Source organism: Chiloscyllium punctatum, chromosome 31 (assembly GCF_047496795.1).
Source record: "Chiloscyllium punctatum isolate Juve2018m chromosome 31, sChiPun1.3, whole genome shotgun sequence".
NCBI lineage: Eukaryota > Metazoa > Chordata > Chondrichthyes > Orectolobiformes > Hemiscylliidae > Chiloscyllium > Chiloscyllium punctatum.
The window spans coordinates 71,031,604-71,049,361 of NC_092769.1; the positions used below are offsets into that span (position 1 = coordinate 71,031,604).

At 45.8% G+C, this 17,758-nt stretch overlaps 1 protein-coding gene across 1 annotated transcript in view; it reads left to right on the forward strand.

Annotated features, from left to right (window-relative positions):
* Positions 1-7,999, forward strand: part of scyl1 (SCY1-like, kinase-like 1) — a 262,401-nt gene extending 254,402 nt beyond the window's left edge. Inside the window, exons 6-7 of the mRNA XM_072551241.1 lie at positions 4,819-4,903; positions 7,438-7,999. Coding sequence (XP_072407342.1) covers positions 4,819-4,903; positions 7,438-7,562 — 210 coding nt within the window. The 3' untranslated portion in view covers positions 7,563-7,999. The remainder of the gene's footprint in view (positions 1-4,818; positions 4,904-7,437) is intronic.
* Positions 8,000-17,758: the final 9,759 nt, after the last annotated feature.

A 17,758-nucleotide genomic window follows, 5' to 3' on the forward strand; every position in this document is an offset into this window, starting at 1 on the left:
CAGCTCAATACTGTATACACTGATCAAACACCCCCCGGGACAGGGACAGGTCAATACTGTATACACTGATCAAACACCCCCCCGGGACAGGGACAGCTCAATACTGTATACACTGATCAAACACCCCCTGGGACAGGGACAGGTCAATACTGTATACACTGTCTGATCAAACACCCCCCGGAACAGGGACAGGTCAATACTGTATACACTGATCAAACACCCCCCCGGGACAGGGACAGCTCAATACTGTATACACTGATCAAACACCCCCCGGGACAGGGACAGGTCAATACTGTATACACTGTCTGATCAAACACCCCCCGGGACAGGGACAGGTCAATACTGTATACACTGTCTGTTCAAACACCCCCTGGGACAGGGGCAGGTCAATACTGTATACACTGTCTGATCAAACACCCCCCGGAACAGGGACAGGTCAATACTTTATACACTGTCTGATCAAACACACCCCGGGACAGGGGCAGGTCAATACTGTATACACTGTCTGATCAAACACCCCGCGGGACAGGGACATGTCAATACTGTACACACTGATCAAACACCCCCCGGGACAGGGACAGCTCAATACTGTATACACTGATCAAACACCCCCCGGGACAGGGACAGCTCAATACTGTAAACACTGATCAAACACCACCCGGGACAGGGACAGGTCAATACTGTATACACTGTCTGATCAAACACCCCCTGGGACAGGGACAGGTCAATACTGTATACACTGATCAAACACACCCCGGGACAGGGACAGGTCAATACTGTATACACTGATCAAACACCCCCCTGGGACAGGGACAGGTCAATACTGTATACACTGTCTGATCCAACACCCCCCGGGACAGGGACAGGTCAATACTGTATACACTGATCAAAAACCCCCCCGGGACAGGGACAGGTCAATACTGTATACACTGATCAAACACCCCCCGGGACAGGGACAGGTCAATACTGTATACACTGATCAAACACCCCCCGGGACAGTGACAGGTCTATACTGTATACACTGTCTGATCAAACACCCCCCGGGGACAGGGACAGGTCAATACTGTATACACTGATCAAACACCCCCCGGGACAGGGACAGGTCAATACTGTCTCCACTGTCTGATCAAACACCCCCCGGGACAGGGACAGGTCAATACTGTATACACTGATCAAACACCCCCGGGGACAGGGACAGGTCAATACTGTATACACTGATCAAACACCCCCCGGGACAGGGACAGGTCAATACTGTATACACTGTCTGATCAAACACACCCCGGGACAGGGACAGGTCAATACTGTATACACTGTCTGATCAAACACCCCCCTGGGACAGGGACAGGTCAATACTGTATGCACTGATCAAACACCCCCCCGGGACCGGGACAGGTCAATACTGTATACACTGTCTGATCAAACACCCCCCGGGACAGGGACAGGTCAACACTGTATACACTGTCTGATCAAACACCCCCCGGGACAGGGACAGGTCAATACTGTATACACTGATCAAACACCCCCCGGGACAGTGACAGGTCTATACTGTATACACTGTCTGATCAAACACCCCCCGGGGACAGGGACAGGTCAATACTGTATACACTGATCAAACACCCCCCGGGACAGGGACAGGTCAATACTGTCTCCACTGTCTGATCAAACACCCCCCGGGACAGGGACAGGTCAATACTGTATACACTGATCAAACACCCCCCGGGACAGGGACAGGTCAATACTGTATACACTGATCAAACACCCCCCGGGACAGGGACAGGTCAATACTGTATACACTGTCTGATCAAACACACCCCGGGACAGGGACAGGTCAATACTGTATACACTGTCTGATCAAACACCCCCCTGGGACAGGGACAGGTCAATACTGTATGCACTGATCAAACACCCCCCCGGGACCGGGACAGGTCAATACTGTATACACTGTCTGATCAAACACACCCCGGGACAGGGACAGGTCAATACTGTATACACTGTCTGATCAAACACCCCCCCGGGACAGGGACAGGTCAATACTGTACACACTGATCAAACACCCCCCCGGGACCGGGACAGCTCAATACTGTATACACTATTAAAACACCCCCCGGGACAGGGTCAGGTCAATGCTGGATACACTGATCAAACACCCCCCTGGGACAGGGACAGGTCAATACTGTATACACTGTCTGATCAAACACCCCCCGGGACAGGGACAGGTCAATACTGTATACACTGTCTGATCAAACACACCCCGGGACAGGGACAGGTCAATACTGTATACACTGTCTGATCAAACACCCCCCGGGACAGGGACAGGTCAATACTGTATACACTGTCTGATCAAACACACCCCGGGACAGGGACAGGTCAATACTGTATACACTGTCTGATCAAACACCCCGCGGGACAGGGACAGGTCAATACTGTATACACTGATCAAACACCCCCCGGGACAGGGACAGGTCAATACTGTATACACTGTCTGATCAAACACCCCCCGTGACAGGGACAGGTCAATACTGTATACACTGTCTGATCAAACACCCCCCGTGACAGGGACAGGTCAATACTGTATACACTGATCAAACACCCCGCGGGACAGGGACAGGTCAATACTGTATACACTGATCAAACACCCCCCGGAACAGGGACAGGTCAATACTGTATACACTGATCAAACTCCCCCCGGCACAGGGACAGGTCAATACTGTATACACTGATCAAACTCCCCCCGGGACAGGGACAGGTCAATGCTGTATACACTGTCTGATCAAACTCCCCCCGGCACAGGGACAGGTCAATACTGTATACACTGATCAAACTCCCCCCGGGACAGGGACAGGTCAATACTGTATACACTGTCTGATCAAACACCCCCCGGAACAGGGACAGGTCAATACTGTATACACTGATCAAACACCCCCCGGGACAGGGACAGCTCAATACTGTATACACTGTCTGATCAAACACCCCCCGGGACACGGACAGGTCAATACTGTATACACTGATCAAACACCCCCCGGGACAGGTCAATACTGTATACACTGTCTGATCAAACACCCCCTGGGACAGGGACAGGTCAATACTGTATACACTGTCTGATCAAACACCCCGTGGGACAGGGACAGGTCAATACTGTATACACTGATCAAACACCCCCCGGAACAGGGACAGGTCAATACTGTATACACTGATCAAACACCCCCCGGGACAGGGACAGGTCAATACTGTATACACTGTCTGATCAAACACACCCCGGGACAGGGACAGGTCAATACTGTATACACTGTCTGATCAAACTGCCCACGGGACAGGTACACGACAATACTGTATACACTGATCAAACACTACCTGGGACAGGGACAGGTCAATACTGTACACACTGATCAAACACCCCCCCGGGACCGGGACAGCTCAATACTGTATACACTATTAAAACACCCCCCGGGACAGGGTCAGGTCAATGCTGGATACACTGATCAAACACCCCCCTGGGACAGGGACAGGTCAATACTGTATACACTGTCTGATCAAACACCCCCCGGGACAGGGACAGGTCGATACTGTATACACTGATCAAACACCCCCCCGGGACAGGGACAGGTCAATACTGTATACACTGATCAAACACTACCTGGGACAGGGACAGGTCAATACTGTATACACTGATCAAACACCCCCCGGGACAGGGACAGGTCAATACTGTATACACTGATCAAACACCCCCCGGGACAGGGACAGGTCAATACTGTATACACTGATCAAACACCCCCCGGGACAGGGACAGGTCAATACTGTATACACTGTCTGATCAAACACCCCCGGGGACAGGGACAGGTCAATACTGTATACACTGATCAAACACCCCCCCCCGGGGATGGGGACAGGTCAATACTGTATACACTGTCTGATCAAACACCCCCCGGGACAGGGACAGGTCAATACTGTATACACTGTCTGATCAAACACCCCCCGGGGATGGGGACAGGTCAGTACTGTATACACTGATCAAACACCCCCTGGGACAGGGACAGATCAATACTGTATACACTGTCTGATCAAACACCCCCCGGGGATGGGGACAGGTCAATACTGTATACACTGATCAAACACACCCCGGGACAGGGACAGGTCAATACTGTATACACTGTCTGATCAAACACCCCCCGGGGATGGGGACAGGTCAATACTGTATACACTGATCAAACACCCCCCTGGGACAGGGACAGGTCAATACTGTATACACTGATCAAACCCCCCCCCCGGGACAGGGACAGGTCAATACTGTATACACTGTCTGATCAATGTGGAGGAAACCAAGTCAGGTGCAAACAGATGTCGTAGATGACATTGGTGGTGGAACTAGTCCATTTCAGTCGGATGTGGAAGGCTTCTTTGGGCCTTGGACGGAGGTGCGAGTGGGGGACGAGGGGAGTTGCGGAGGGAATGGTCTCTCCCCAACGCGGGTAGGGTGGGAAGTACGTGGTGTTCAGGTTTAGTTTGCTGCTTCGTCATAACTGGGTGGATTTGATCATCAACCAAAGGTCCTTATGTTGTGAACCAGTGGAGCTCATTATCAGCTGCTGGGTGCCTTGTGTCCAGAATTGTGGCTGATCCACCAGTGATGTAATGTCATTTGGTGGTTGAGACAAAGAACCTTGTCTCTGGGGCTCATGTTTATCCTTCAGCCAGTGAGACGTTGTGGGAGCGTGTGTTGCAACAGCTGACCACACTTTGCAACGCATTCCGTTGGGCAAGAAGTCGCTGGGACGTAAAAGTGTGTTTGCACTGTTGTGACACGTGTTCTCACTTCCACAGAACGATGAGGATACATGCAGCGTGGATCCTGCTGCTGCCGGCTGGCACACCGAAGCAAACTGGGAGTCGGTCGAAGCAGAACCAGGTCAGTTCACTGAATATGGGACAGGAGGATGATTTCACAGCAGGCCGCTCAATGAAGGCAGAGGTGTAACCTTCATGGTTTTTCTGTCATTTGTGAAGTTTGTGTGAGTGCAATTAGAGTCCCCACTTGGCTTTGAGCATTCGCAGGAATAGAGCAGATTTGAGCCCACACGGAGTGAAATGTAGGTTCTCTCCAGGCGAAGGTTGAAGTAAACAGATGGGAAATCAAGCGTTCAGGGCAAGACCTGAGGCTGGTTACTCCAGCACTGGCCCCTTCCAAAGTAGACGTCTGTTTTGAGAGGTGCCACGGGAGTAGAAGCTACTGAGTTAAACCAATCCGCATCACATTTCACTTACCAGCCCTCCGCACCCAGCACCCAGTCCCACTCTCTTTTAGTTCAAACAGTAACCACAGCATAGGAAGGGATTTGAAAGCAGAAACTATGGGAGCTTTTAATTTGGACAGGACAGTTTGTGAGGGGCTGACCCAAAGAGCTGTCTCCACCGAACCTGGAATTAATTCACTAGCTCCTGGTGACGATGCCCCTGGTTAGCAGCAGCCTTAATGTATGGATCGATGTGAAAGTGAAACTTAGGATCAGGAATGAGGCTGTAGAGATGCAGTGACAAATATTTCCGAACTGGTCAACATTGCAACAAGAGAAAAGTTCCAAGTTAAGAACCCACCATCGGTCATCAATTTCAAGTGGAATCATGTAATTTACACCAAGTTGGAAGGTAGGACCCAATAGGCCCCCTGATTTCAAGTAGCCCTTACTATGATTCCCATGATTGATCAGAACCAAGAGGAGCTGATAATTACTGAGGGAAAACCAGATACGATGATGCATTGCATTCCAGAAATCACAATCTTCAGGGAAGTGCAACAAAGCAATTCCTAGCCCCTGATCGACTTCATCCGAGGGGCTTAATCGTAGCCGCTGAGATCGTTGATGAATTCGTTCTAAATTTGCCAAACTCCCTGTCTGGGAAAGTTTCCTCGAGATTGGAAAACAGGGAGTCCCGAGTCCTTTCTTCAAAAAGGGCAGATGCAAAGCAGGAAAACTACAGGATCGTGTACAACGTCTGCTGCAGGAAAGATGTTGACTGCTATTCAAGACCTTCTAACAGGGCACATGCTGAGAAATGTTCACAGTAATCCAGCAGAGTCGGTATTAACAGGGAAACCATATTAAATAAATTTATTGGAGTTTAAGGGGAGTTGGTGATATACTGTACTTGAATTTCTTAAAGTATCCCATAAGTTCCTAGATCAAGGTTATTGCAGGGGGACACTCCTGATGTAGGGAGCTAACAGAAAACCAATAAGTATCGTAAATGACTTATTTTCTGGTTGTAACACAGAGATCAGTGCCTTTTACAATTAAATTATTTTCACAAAGGGACTGGAGGGTGCAGTTACTAAATGTGATGAATACATGCTTCCTGACCAAAGTTGTTAAGAGGGCCTAGGAGGCTAAATGGGGTTATACATGGGCAAAGCAGGGGAAAATAATCCATTTTGGCAGTGGAAATAGACAAGTTACTCAAATGGTGAGAGATTGCAGAGCCAGCTGAGTATTCTCGTGCATGAATGTCAGATTGTGCCAATACAGCCAATAATAAAGCTAAGACATATGAAAATGGACTGGATAGTTTGCATTATATTTTAGAGAGAGTGTAGGATAATGAAAAGCAATCTCAAAGAATTGATGTTTCTAACAGAAAACACAGGATGTTACTAATGACCAGGCAGTCCAGAATCAGGGGGTCGGCCTTTAAAGATTGAGATGAGTCATGTATTCACCCAGAATGGTGCCTGTGGAATTCTCTACCACTGAAAGTGGTTGAAGTCCGCTATAGTTCTTTGGGCTAAAAGGGTCGACTGGTATGGAGAGAAAGTAGGCACAGGGTGCTGAATGGAATAGCATTGCTGAGACTCCATCTGGGGTCATTGGGTCTCCCGACTTCAGGAAGGCTGGAAATGAGGTTTACAAAAGACAGCTCACCATTTTCGGGTACTAGAAGTCAAGGTTGAACAGGCTAGTCTTGTACCGGCTAAGATTTAGAGGAGGTGACTTGATTAGAATCATCCAAGATCCTGTGGATGAGGGAAGGATGTTTCCTCTTGTGAGAGAATCTAGAATTATGGGTTGGCTCCTGGAAAAGCACAGCAGTTCAGGCAGCATCCGAGGATGAAGGGGTTTTGCCTGAAACATCGATTTTCCTGCTCCTCAGATGCTGCCTGAACTGCTGTGCTTTTCCAGCACCACTCTAATCCGGAATGACAGTGTGTTCGGTAGCATCCTTGGAGAAAGAGCAAGCTAACACTGCAACTGAACCCTTGGTTTGGGAGAGATCGCAAAGGATGGGGATGGGATCAAGTTTAACAGCTATTTCAATGGCTGGTGTAACCCACATGAAATCAGATGTCGGGGACAGATTTGGGCTGTTTGTCGGTAATATTTTCTCCCCTCGAACCCACAGTTTGAGTATTTGACCAGCTCTCTTTAATCTCTGCCCACTTCACTCCAGGATTGAGCAAATCCGATCTTGCCAGAAAGAAGCGGGAGGAGCGGAAGCGAGAAATAGAAGCAAAGCGCGCAGAGAGGAAAGCTGCCAAAGGACCACTGAAGCTTGGTGTCCGAAAAGTTGACTGAAGTGGTGCAGCTACTGAAGCTGATCACACTATAACCGTGCAATTTAGATGTGTTCCATTTCATTCCAAGAGAGGCCATTACAGGGAGTCTTGGTATGTTCTCAATCAAACACAAGCGTTTTTTTTTTCCGTCTTCACAAGTTCCTTCTGCTGTATCCTCTTCTCACAATGGAATTCTATGCAGTAAATGCAAGGACAGAGGGGGGGGGAGAGAGTGAGTGGGAGGGGAGAAGAGAATGAAGGTGCACCCAACAAAAACTGGACCAACAGCTGGGTTCTCAAGAGCCTGTCACAACAGTTGCTGGTTTCAGGATTAGGTGCTTGACTGTAACCTGGGACCTTTAAATTATGAGATGCCCTGCTGTTTGAATATTCAGCGTTACGAGACTATAGTGCAATTACAAAGCTGTGCAGTAAAAGAAATCTTTTCAAAGTTAACGGTGGCCAGTGTGATTTTATTTATGTAATTAGTGGTTGGAATTTTAACAGTAGAAAATTTAAAAGTCTCAACCCAGGACACTAAAATTGCAGGTTTGTTATAATCCCTCAAGCTATTAAAGAATAGAAATGTTGCTACGACTGCAATTCTTGATACCTTAACCATGTTTATTCAAAAACCAAAACAAGTTGCTGGCAACATTTATGGAGAGAAAGTCCTTGGGCTCAACTTCAACCTCCTACCTACAACTTTACAGACTTGAGTTTCTCAGAATTGTTATTTCAGAATTCCAGTATCTGCATCTCTGTTTTTTTTCCCAAGTTTTCAGGAATGCCAAAAATAATGTGATTAGACCTTCTGATATTTGGCTGTGGAGTGACTGCCTGCCTGAACCACTATTAAAAATGTTCTGATCTGAACATATGGAGATCCAACTAACTGTGCTATCTAAACAACAAACATCAAAATAGGTTCCACAGCTCTGATTTGACAGACCAGACATTAGATTCCCTAGAATGTGAAAACAGGCCCTTCGGCCCAACTAGTCCACACTGACCCTCAAAAAAGTCAGACCCATTTCCCTCTGACTAACACACTTAACACTATGGACAATTTACCCATGGCCAATTCACCTGACCTGCAGATCTTTGGACCCCCACAGACAGCACCAGATTCTATTCCACCCTCTGGTGACTGAGGCTACAGTGCTAACCATGTTTAAAGGAACATTTATTTCAAAACTAATTAAATCTAAAGATGGTGGTTGTTAGTGTTTGAATTGGTAGTCAATACACGAACAAACTACAGGCCGCCTGGCCCTTCTGCACCTTCTTGTGGCCTCAATTCTACATTCCTGCATAGTCCCTGATAATTGTCCATCCCCTCTGCTTCCAAACCCCTTGAAAACATATCCCTTTACATTGGACAACCCCCCTTCGATTTTACGTTGTCATTTGAGGACAGTGTAAACCAGGCTGATGTGGTCGAAACTTTGGGACCTCTGCTGTGAATTTTATAAATGACTTGGCTGAGGAAGGGTGGGTTGGAGTTATGGAGGGTTGTTGTCAGTTGCAACAGGACGCAGATCAACCTGGCAAAGTGTGAAGTGATTAATTTTGGAAGGTAAAATTAGAATGCGATTTCAGATTTAGTCAAAGGTGGGATTCTTGGCAGTGTGGAGGAACTGATGGATTTTGGTCCATTGGCTTTCATCAGGAGGTATTAAATTAACAGCTTGGGATAAAACCAGAGCAAACCTCCACACAGTGGAATCAAACAAGCCCTTCTGACTAAATATCGGTTTTTTACCCCCCAACCAGCCCATTGAGTACAGAACTAGAACCCCTCTTCAAAGTTTTCATTGCCAGGATCACACTTTCACTGTTAAGGCTTATCTAGAGGATACAACCTTTAGCCTTTCCTCAACTTAACTCATTCAAGTCTAGTGAACTGCATCCAACTGACTAATGTCCTCCTGATAGTATGGTGCCCAGTAATGTGTACAGTTCTCCACATGCAATCTCACCAATGCCCGTTATATCAACTGAAGCATCTTCATTCCATTCACCTTGCAATTAAGCATTGTATTACAGGCCCAGAGACTCATGCTGCCAGACCTGCAAAGCTACTCCAGCTATTTGTTTTCATTGTGATGTCTGGCACTTGAGTGCTGCAGCTGAAAACTAACCTTGATTCGTCCACTAAGACACCCAGATCAATTTTTTTATTCTTTCTGCTAAATGGACCATTTTACAATGTTCCTCCATCTTTAACCCCATTGCATGCTCCTTACATCTTCACAGCTCCATTGTCCTGCTGTTTTGGCATAGGCCAATTTGACCTGTGGCTAAAAGTCAAACCAGCCTGAAAACTAAACCATTAAATTCTCAGGCTATATTGGAAACCAGAGTCGAGTTCTATAGGGTTTTAGTGGGTTTAAAAACTAAACCTGCAAATTGTATGCCAAAGGACTGTGTTGCTGTTAAGATTCATAATGGCTCCCTCATGACAAAAATGGAGGGTCAGGAACAGAGACCAGGACACCGTTTCATGGATTTGAGATTGACAAATAAGCTCAACCAATAAACCAACATTAAATAGAGCAAAGTTTAATATTACCTGTATTTTTGAAAATTTACATTGGCTGTAAGAACAAATGTGAATTTAAAATAGACATGGTTGAGAACTGCAACACCCATCCCCTCAATGGAATACAAATTACTAACAGGAATAAGTGTAAAAAAAGCAGATACTGCAGGGATTTGAACCCCATCCTGGAAACCAGGAGTGCCAACCACCAGCATCTTTTGCTTTTTTTGGGAGGGGAAGAGTAAAATGGTAAGGCAAAAGCAAAACCTGAGAAAACAATATTTGTTCTCTCAGTAAAAGAAAACCCCAGCTGCTGCCTAACGAATTCCAAACTCTTTATCCAGGATCACCCAAGTCAAAAGGGTAGAAATTCCACTTCAGATCACTATTCAAACAATCTGCCTTGGAGAACCTGAAAAATCTCAAACAATAGTTGCGATCCTAAAATGCAGAGCCTTCTAAGAAGCCATTCAATCACCATGTCCATGAGGTAACATCTATGTAGTCCATTGATTGTATTTTGACGTTTTGTAATACATGTCCTAAAAATTGAACAGAAACAAACACCACACCAACACAGCACAGACAACCTCTTCAAGCAAACATTCTACAGTACAGTGAGAATGCTCAAATCACAGCCTCAGAAGCACAAGATACAAAATGCCAACACTAGAATGCTACCTCATTCATACACAATATACTCATAATAGCAGCTTACGGACACATTTTGTGTAAAGGTACTTGAGATCATGGAGAATTACTTTAAGTTGCTGAACTGGAGCTTCAGGATTCATGGATCTGAAAAACTAAACACAAGCCATTTGCCCCCCCCAGAAAAACCCACTGAAATTGCTTTTAATTATATTTTAAAAGTCGGCACCTGTTGAAGACTGTTCATAGTATTTTCACTTCAGCAGCAAGGACTTGAAACCTGAAAAACTAAGAACAATAATGTTCCCTGTCCTAAATAACTTCTGGTTTGAATGGGAATGAGATGTAGAACCTGAGTACAGGCACATCCAAGTCTAAGCAACAGATTGAAATTTCAACGGTAAGCATGTAGTACTTATCCAAAATACTTTAGGAATTTTCAAATGAGAATGAGCACCTTTGCTTTATGTTCCATTTCAGGCAGAAAGCACTGAAGATCTGAAAAACTAAGAAGAATGCCATTGCCCACCCAAACCCCTTTTTGAAATAATAAAATTGGGCACCTGCGTTTGGCTTCTGTCTCATGTCTAACACCAACTTGAGATCTGAAAGAAATTAAGAACAATATTGTGCCCCCCCTCTCAACCCTCTTTAAATGTCTTAAAGATGAAATTTTGCACCTGTGTTGAGGAATACACTGTTGATCTGCACGAAGTGGTAAGGACCAGTGACCTGAAAAAACTAAGAACAGTGATATTGCCCACCCCCAAACCCTTTTGGAATGCTGAAGTATAAGAAAGATTCTGCACCTGTCCAGTTAGGTCCCGTATACTGGTTATATTCCACTTGGCTAAGCAATCTAAACGGGAGACCTGAAAGAATGAAGAACAATGACATTGCCCACCCCAAACTTTTGAAATGCTTTTAAGTATTAAATATGGTGTCCAGTTAGGTAGAGTCTACTAATTACTTTCCCACTTAGCTTCAACGCTCAAATAGCACAAACTTCAAAACAATCTAAAACATGGTATTTAGCACCTTCAGGAAGGTTGTCCAACGCAGTATATCCACAGGGAGCAATGGCTGGATGCAGGGACAACTAACAGACTGCAATCCTAAATCTCACTGCAAAGTTTCAAGAATGCATCAGCATCTTGCAAGTGTCGAGTTCCACTTGAACAGCAAGGGATTAAGAGATCTGGAAGAAAAACTTTAAAAGTGCCGTTTGATAACCCTACCCACACACCCATTATGTGGAAGAGTGATGAGCTCTTCAATTACAAGTTAACATCCATCCCCTAACACCCAATATAAACAAATAATTACTGTTTTAAAATGCTAGAGATTTAGTGAATCTAAAGTTTAGGAGCTCTTTGAAAATTTAATTTGAAAATTTAGGTCAACAGGTTAAGCTAATAATTAATGTTATCAATTAATTTGCTTACCAGGCCGAGGTATTTTCTTTGGCAGCACAAAGATGGAATTATTTTGCTTCTCCCAAATTCCCAAACAGTTGACAGACTACCACCTCTATAGCACAACTGTGTTAGAAAAGTGCTTGCAAAGAGAACTATGGCATTAAGTGAGGGTACCTGGATCAGATGCAAATTATGGCTCCAAGCAGTTTAATTTTTCTTTAGGTATCTGGAAGAGAAAAGCTGAGAAGAAAAGACATTTGCCCCACCTCCCCTTCCAATTGGACATTAAAATTACTCTGCAATTTGTGACTTATCTGGATTAGATGGATTTCCAACCCACAATTTGGGAGACTGTAGACTATACTTGTTTGCAACAAGGAGTATCTTGCATACAAATGGACGAGTGCCAAGATATTGAGACACGAACACTCTCGGGTTTAAGGTCATCATTGGATTCTTCTACATCTTTGAACTGTGCTTGAGCCTGGTGTATTCACCTGCAAAAGTCTGAAGGAAAATGTCTAATCCTCCCCCCTTCCCCAACAGGAGTATTAATCGTGAAAGACTCATGCTTACAAAGCCTCATGTAAATTCAGTTTCCTGAATTTTCCACTCTTGACAATTTTTTGGTTAAATTTTAGTCATTTCCTAGAATTCATGCAAGAATGATTCTAAGTGGTCTCCCATCTATTGCCCCATACATTAAAGAGCAAACTACTAGTTAGCAAATTAAAGTCATAAGGAGTGGGTACATGGGAAGACCAAGAACACACTTTCAATCCAGCCTACAAAAATGTAGGGCATTACTGTGTAACATGACAGCCAATTAGAAGCCATGTCCATGCTACTAGCTCCAAAGTAGAACTAAAGTGACTATTCCCAGCTTTTGTCATTTTAAAGGTTTTAAATAAATTTTTTTAAAAGGTTAAAGTTGACTACTCAACTAGTCTTCCAGGTGAAGCTTTCTGGTCTTCAATAGCACGCCACTTCTCAACTGAGAATCTGAAAATGGTTCAAAGCCAATTCCACAGCATCTTATGCAGTTACTTCAAGCACAGGAAAGAAGAAGCCTCTCTATTCTGAAGCACTGGATTACCATCTTTGATTTTTAAAGAGGTTGATATTACTTGAGATTTACTTGCCGAACTTGCAGACACTTTGAGAAGAACGGACCTGTAAAATAAAATCTGGGACAAACTTTTCCAGTTCTATCCCCCTCCCCCATCCAAGAAATAACAACAAATATTCCTCAATGCAAAAATAATCAACTACATTAAACCAGCCTTGGCTGGTTTAAACACTCGTACTAATTTAATTCTACAACACAGTTGCACAGCAGTCCCTTGGACTCTGAACATGGTTGGAATTCAAGCTTGTGAATGACAAGGTAGAATACCAACTGGTTTTTAAAACATATTTCCAGTACACAGCAATATCCAGACATACTGCTTTGGTAAGATGAAATTTGCCACATGCTATCAGATGTACAACTTCAAACAAGCACTTAGCTGACTTATCTTCAGCAGAACAGCAGCACATCATTCCTAGGTAGTTCTTTGTCTTATGACAGTGAAAGACCCTGGACTGCAGAAGATTATGCTCAGCAATTATTACAGATTCTCCTCATTCACTTTGGTCCCAATCTGAAAATCATCTCATTGAAGGTCTGCACTTCTGTGCGTGGATGCCTGCAAAAAGTCTAAACAGCACTTGTTCCACCCTGACAATTTGCTCCAATTTAACCAATGTTAAAAATATCATTGTTCAAAGATTACATATGGTCAGACAGATTTGGTAAAAATGTATTGATTGCTTAAGCAATGAGAGGTTTTTTGACTAAAGTGATCTGGGGAAGGAGCCACATGCAAAGCTGATCAGTTAAACTAACTTGAGCATGAAGCAAGATAATTACCTTCAGCTAGACAGATTTAAGAACTGATGAGATGAAATTAACTTATCAGCAATTGTAGGTAAAGAAAACCAGACTGCTAATGCAGGTGCCAACATTCATTCATCCAAATGGCTTTAATTTGACAGTCAAGGTCTACAGCCATCTCCATGGTCCTGAAGATTAGGTTTCTTGCAGCCTTGCTCTGGTTAGTCTATAGCATCTGTAAGACAAGTCTGGGAAAGCTTGTTGTCGGCCCACCCATTAAGCACTACCCAGCGTACATTGAAATTCTGTCCATAGATATTTTCTTTTGCTAAATTACATTAACAGAATACCTAATTGATGAACTACACAATTTACAAGTTTTACATTTTACATGGTAATGAGCATTTACAAATAGTGATATTTAAGAGAAACATTGCTCACACTCAACTGTGAAGCTGTTCTGTGGTCTTGATAGAAAGCCGATGTGTTCAGGGAATAAATCGCTGCCTAAGTCAGATCTCCTGTAAGTAATCATGATCAAAAAGACAGATGCCGAAGCAGGACTGCACCTCTAACAGCAATTTCATTGCTCGCATGGTCCAGGTTAATAGTATTAATCTCTTTTTAGCCTGCAAAATAAAACTAGAAACCATTGCCACCCCCTTAAACCACCAATTTGTCTAGCTATGCCACAATCCAGGCATAAAGCCTGATAGCGCTCTGGACTGAAAGCTCATCAACCCCCCCAGCCCTCCGTGTATAACACCCATGTCTGCCCATGGCCAGCTCTGTAGGCATAAAGCCCATCATCAGTCCACTGGACACCCACCAGTTCTCCAGGCATAAAGCCTGTCACAGTGACCCTTTGGCTGCCCCCCAGCTCATCAGCCTGCTGAACCCCAACACTCCAGACAAAGCCCATCCCCAGCTGAGCCAAGTTCTCCCAGGCATAAAGCCCATCAGCACCAGCTCCACAATTCAGGCATAAAGCCCATCAAAAAACATTAAATGTCATCCTTGACTGGAAATGGTTCCTATATTGCAGGCATAAAGCCCATAAGATTTAATCTTGGATCACAATATCCCCAAATAGATAGCTACACATCAATTTTAAATTACCAGAGCTAAGAGGCATAAAGCCTTTTATGCATAAAGCATAATGCCTAGAGGAGCAGCCAATTGCAACTTTCACTATAAAGCTCCCAAACAAGCTAGTAAAACCATTAAACCAAGTAATCTTACAAGGAATTCTAACCAGTCATCACCCAGTCAACAAGCAACTGAAAGCTCATGACAATTAATGGAGTCCAAACAGGCACTTAGCTGTTGTGAGGTGAACGTTAGTTGGAGCCACATCTCTCGAATACAGATTTGCAAGTAATATTGAATTTCAACCTATTGGCAAGACAGAGAAAGTACGAAGAGCAAAGCAACAACTTTCCAATTTGGAATTGCACATCAGCATTCGCTAAGACAGCCATGTCATCTTGCTGCAGGAAATTGGATTTGCTTTTTGAATGCAATGCCTGAAAGATAAAACTAGACAATGTTGCCCACCCAAGAAATCCCTTGCAGACAAAATTACCAGATTTTATCAAATTACTGGACAAACAACATACAAACCAGGTTCAGTCCATCTTCCTCTGCTCTTATCTGACTTGTTCCAGAAGATTCCAGCCCTGAAAAACATTCTTCAATTACACGACTGCCTCATCAGCCCCTCTGCTCTCAACTTCTGCCAATGTGTGCCTCCAGGAACTCTTCATCTGTACTGGCTATCTCATTCTGCGTTGTTAGTGATCTCTTCCTATCCAAGCCCCTTTCCTCCTGAAGATCTTCAATCTTAACCTGCGTGTCGTTCCATCCCTTCATTCTGGTCGACTTCCATGCCAGTCCAATACTCACATCAGTCCTTCACAACTTCACATCAAACACTTTTTCAAGTGAACACTGCACCTTCTGCGTAACCAAAGTCCGTCATCTAAAATGTGGTCCAATGCCAGATTTTGCTTTATTCTGCTTCCAAGTATAACGCTTAGATCAGCAAATATAAAAACACAGTCATGCAGACAATAGTCACAGCACATCTTCAGCCTTCCAACAAATTGCAACTGAAAACCTTTGCATCTTCAGTGTTTGACCAAAACACATTTAACAACCGTTCATGAACTTTTCCACTTATTCCCCCATTTGGCAATACACCACACCGGCACGCAAATCAGATGGACATACCCAGGAGAATTTCACAGGTGACCATCACACCCACGCAGCACTCCATACTTGCCCACTATTTCAAAGTGTAAAGACTTTGTCATCCCTCCCCAGATACAGAAGACTGCTCTCGACTGAGGAAAAGACATACAGCCCCTCTACAGAGTCAGAGAGAGCCTTGATATCTAAACAGCATCTCTCCACCTCCCCCCAACTCCCATCATTCTTTTACAACGACACATGGGATCTGGAAGAAGAGTGATACAACCCCGACTGCGCAAACTAACGTCGCAGCTAAAGAAACTCCTTGGGCCCTCTAGACTCAACGCACCCAGAAGCTCAAAGAAACAACTTATCGACCTTCACAAAATGGCGGCGCTACGTCGCAGCGACCTGCACAAAATGGCGAACGGCCGGCGACCTTCGCGCAATGACGTGCGATTACCGCCCCCTCTACGACCCTCCCGCCATTCAGCCCCTCAGAACGGCGAGCGCCCAACCGGCTAACAGCTATTCTCTCCACCTCCCCCACCCCGCCCTTCTCGAGATGGCGAGCGCAACCGGCGAGCAGCTCCAGCCGCACCCCGACCTTAAGATGGCGAACCCATCCCCCGCGCCCAGACCTTCTCAAGATGGCGAACCCATCCCCCGCGCCCAGACCTTCTCAAGATGGCGAACCCATCCCCCGCGCCCAGACCTTCTCAAGATGGCGAACCCATCCCCCCCCGCCGCCCCAGACCTTCTCAAAATGGCGATCGCACCCGACAAAGCAGCTATTTTCCTCACCCCGACCTTCTCAAGATGGCGACCCCACCCATTCGCTAAACCTCCCCCTCCCCCCCCCCCCCCCCTGCGCCAACCTAAACGAACCAACCCCACCGCTCCGGGCCCACCCCGCAACAGAACGGCCTTCCAGAACTTTCCCAACGTTTCCGATTTCCCAACTGCGCGTCGACAGCAACGAGTAACCAATCGCAACACCTTTACCCCCCCGCCCCCCCCAACCCAATCACGACCTAACGACGGTTGACCCCCCCTCAACGGCCCCACCGCCCCCGCGAACCGCCTCACATCTAAACTCCTCGGCGCACAAAGCGAGCCTTGACCACCCTAAACCCGTAAAGGCTGACGCTAGGTTTTGTTTTGCCCGGCCCGCACACCCCTCCCCCCGCGTCCACCCGCTCCGTCCTCCCGCAGCGATCTGCGCAACGGCTCAGCGAGCGGCGCCTTTTATACCCTCGGCCGCTCCACCTTCCCCCATGCCCGCCGGCCACCTCCGCCGTCAAGTAGTCCGGCTGAGTTTTGGCGGCGCTCGGTCCCCGCGGGGACCGATTTAGGGGACGAGTAGGGGTTGCCGGGGGGGGGGGGGTCGGTGCCTGGTCGATTTTTTTGTGTGTGTGTGTGTGTCTCTCTCTCACACACACAAGAACCCGGAAATATTTTTGTTCGTAGCGGATGGATTTGATTGGCGGGGTAGGTGGTAAGGCGGCCAAACCGGTCAGAACTGGCCGCGG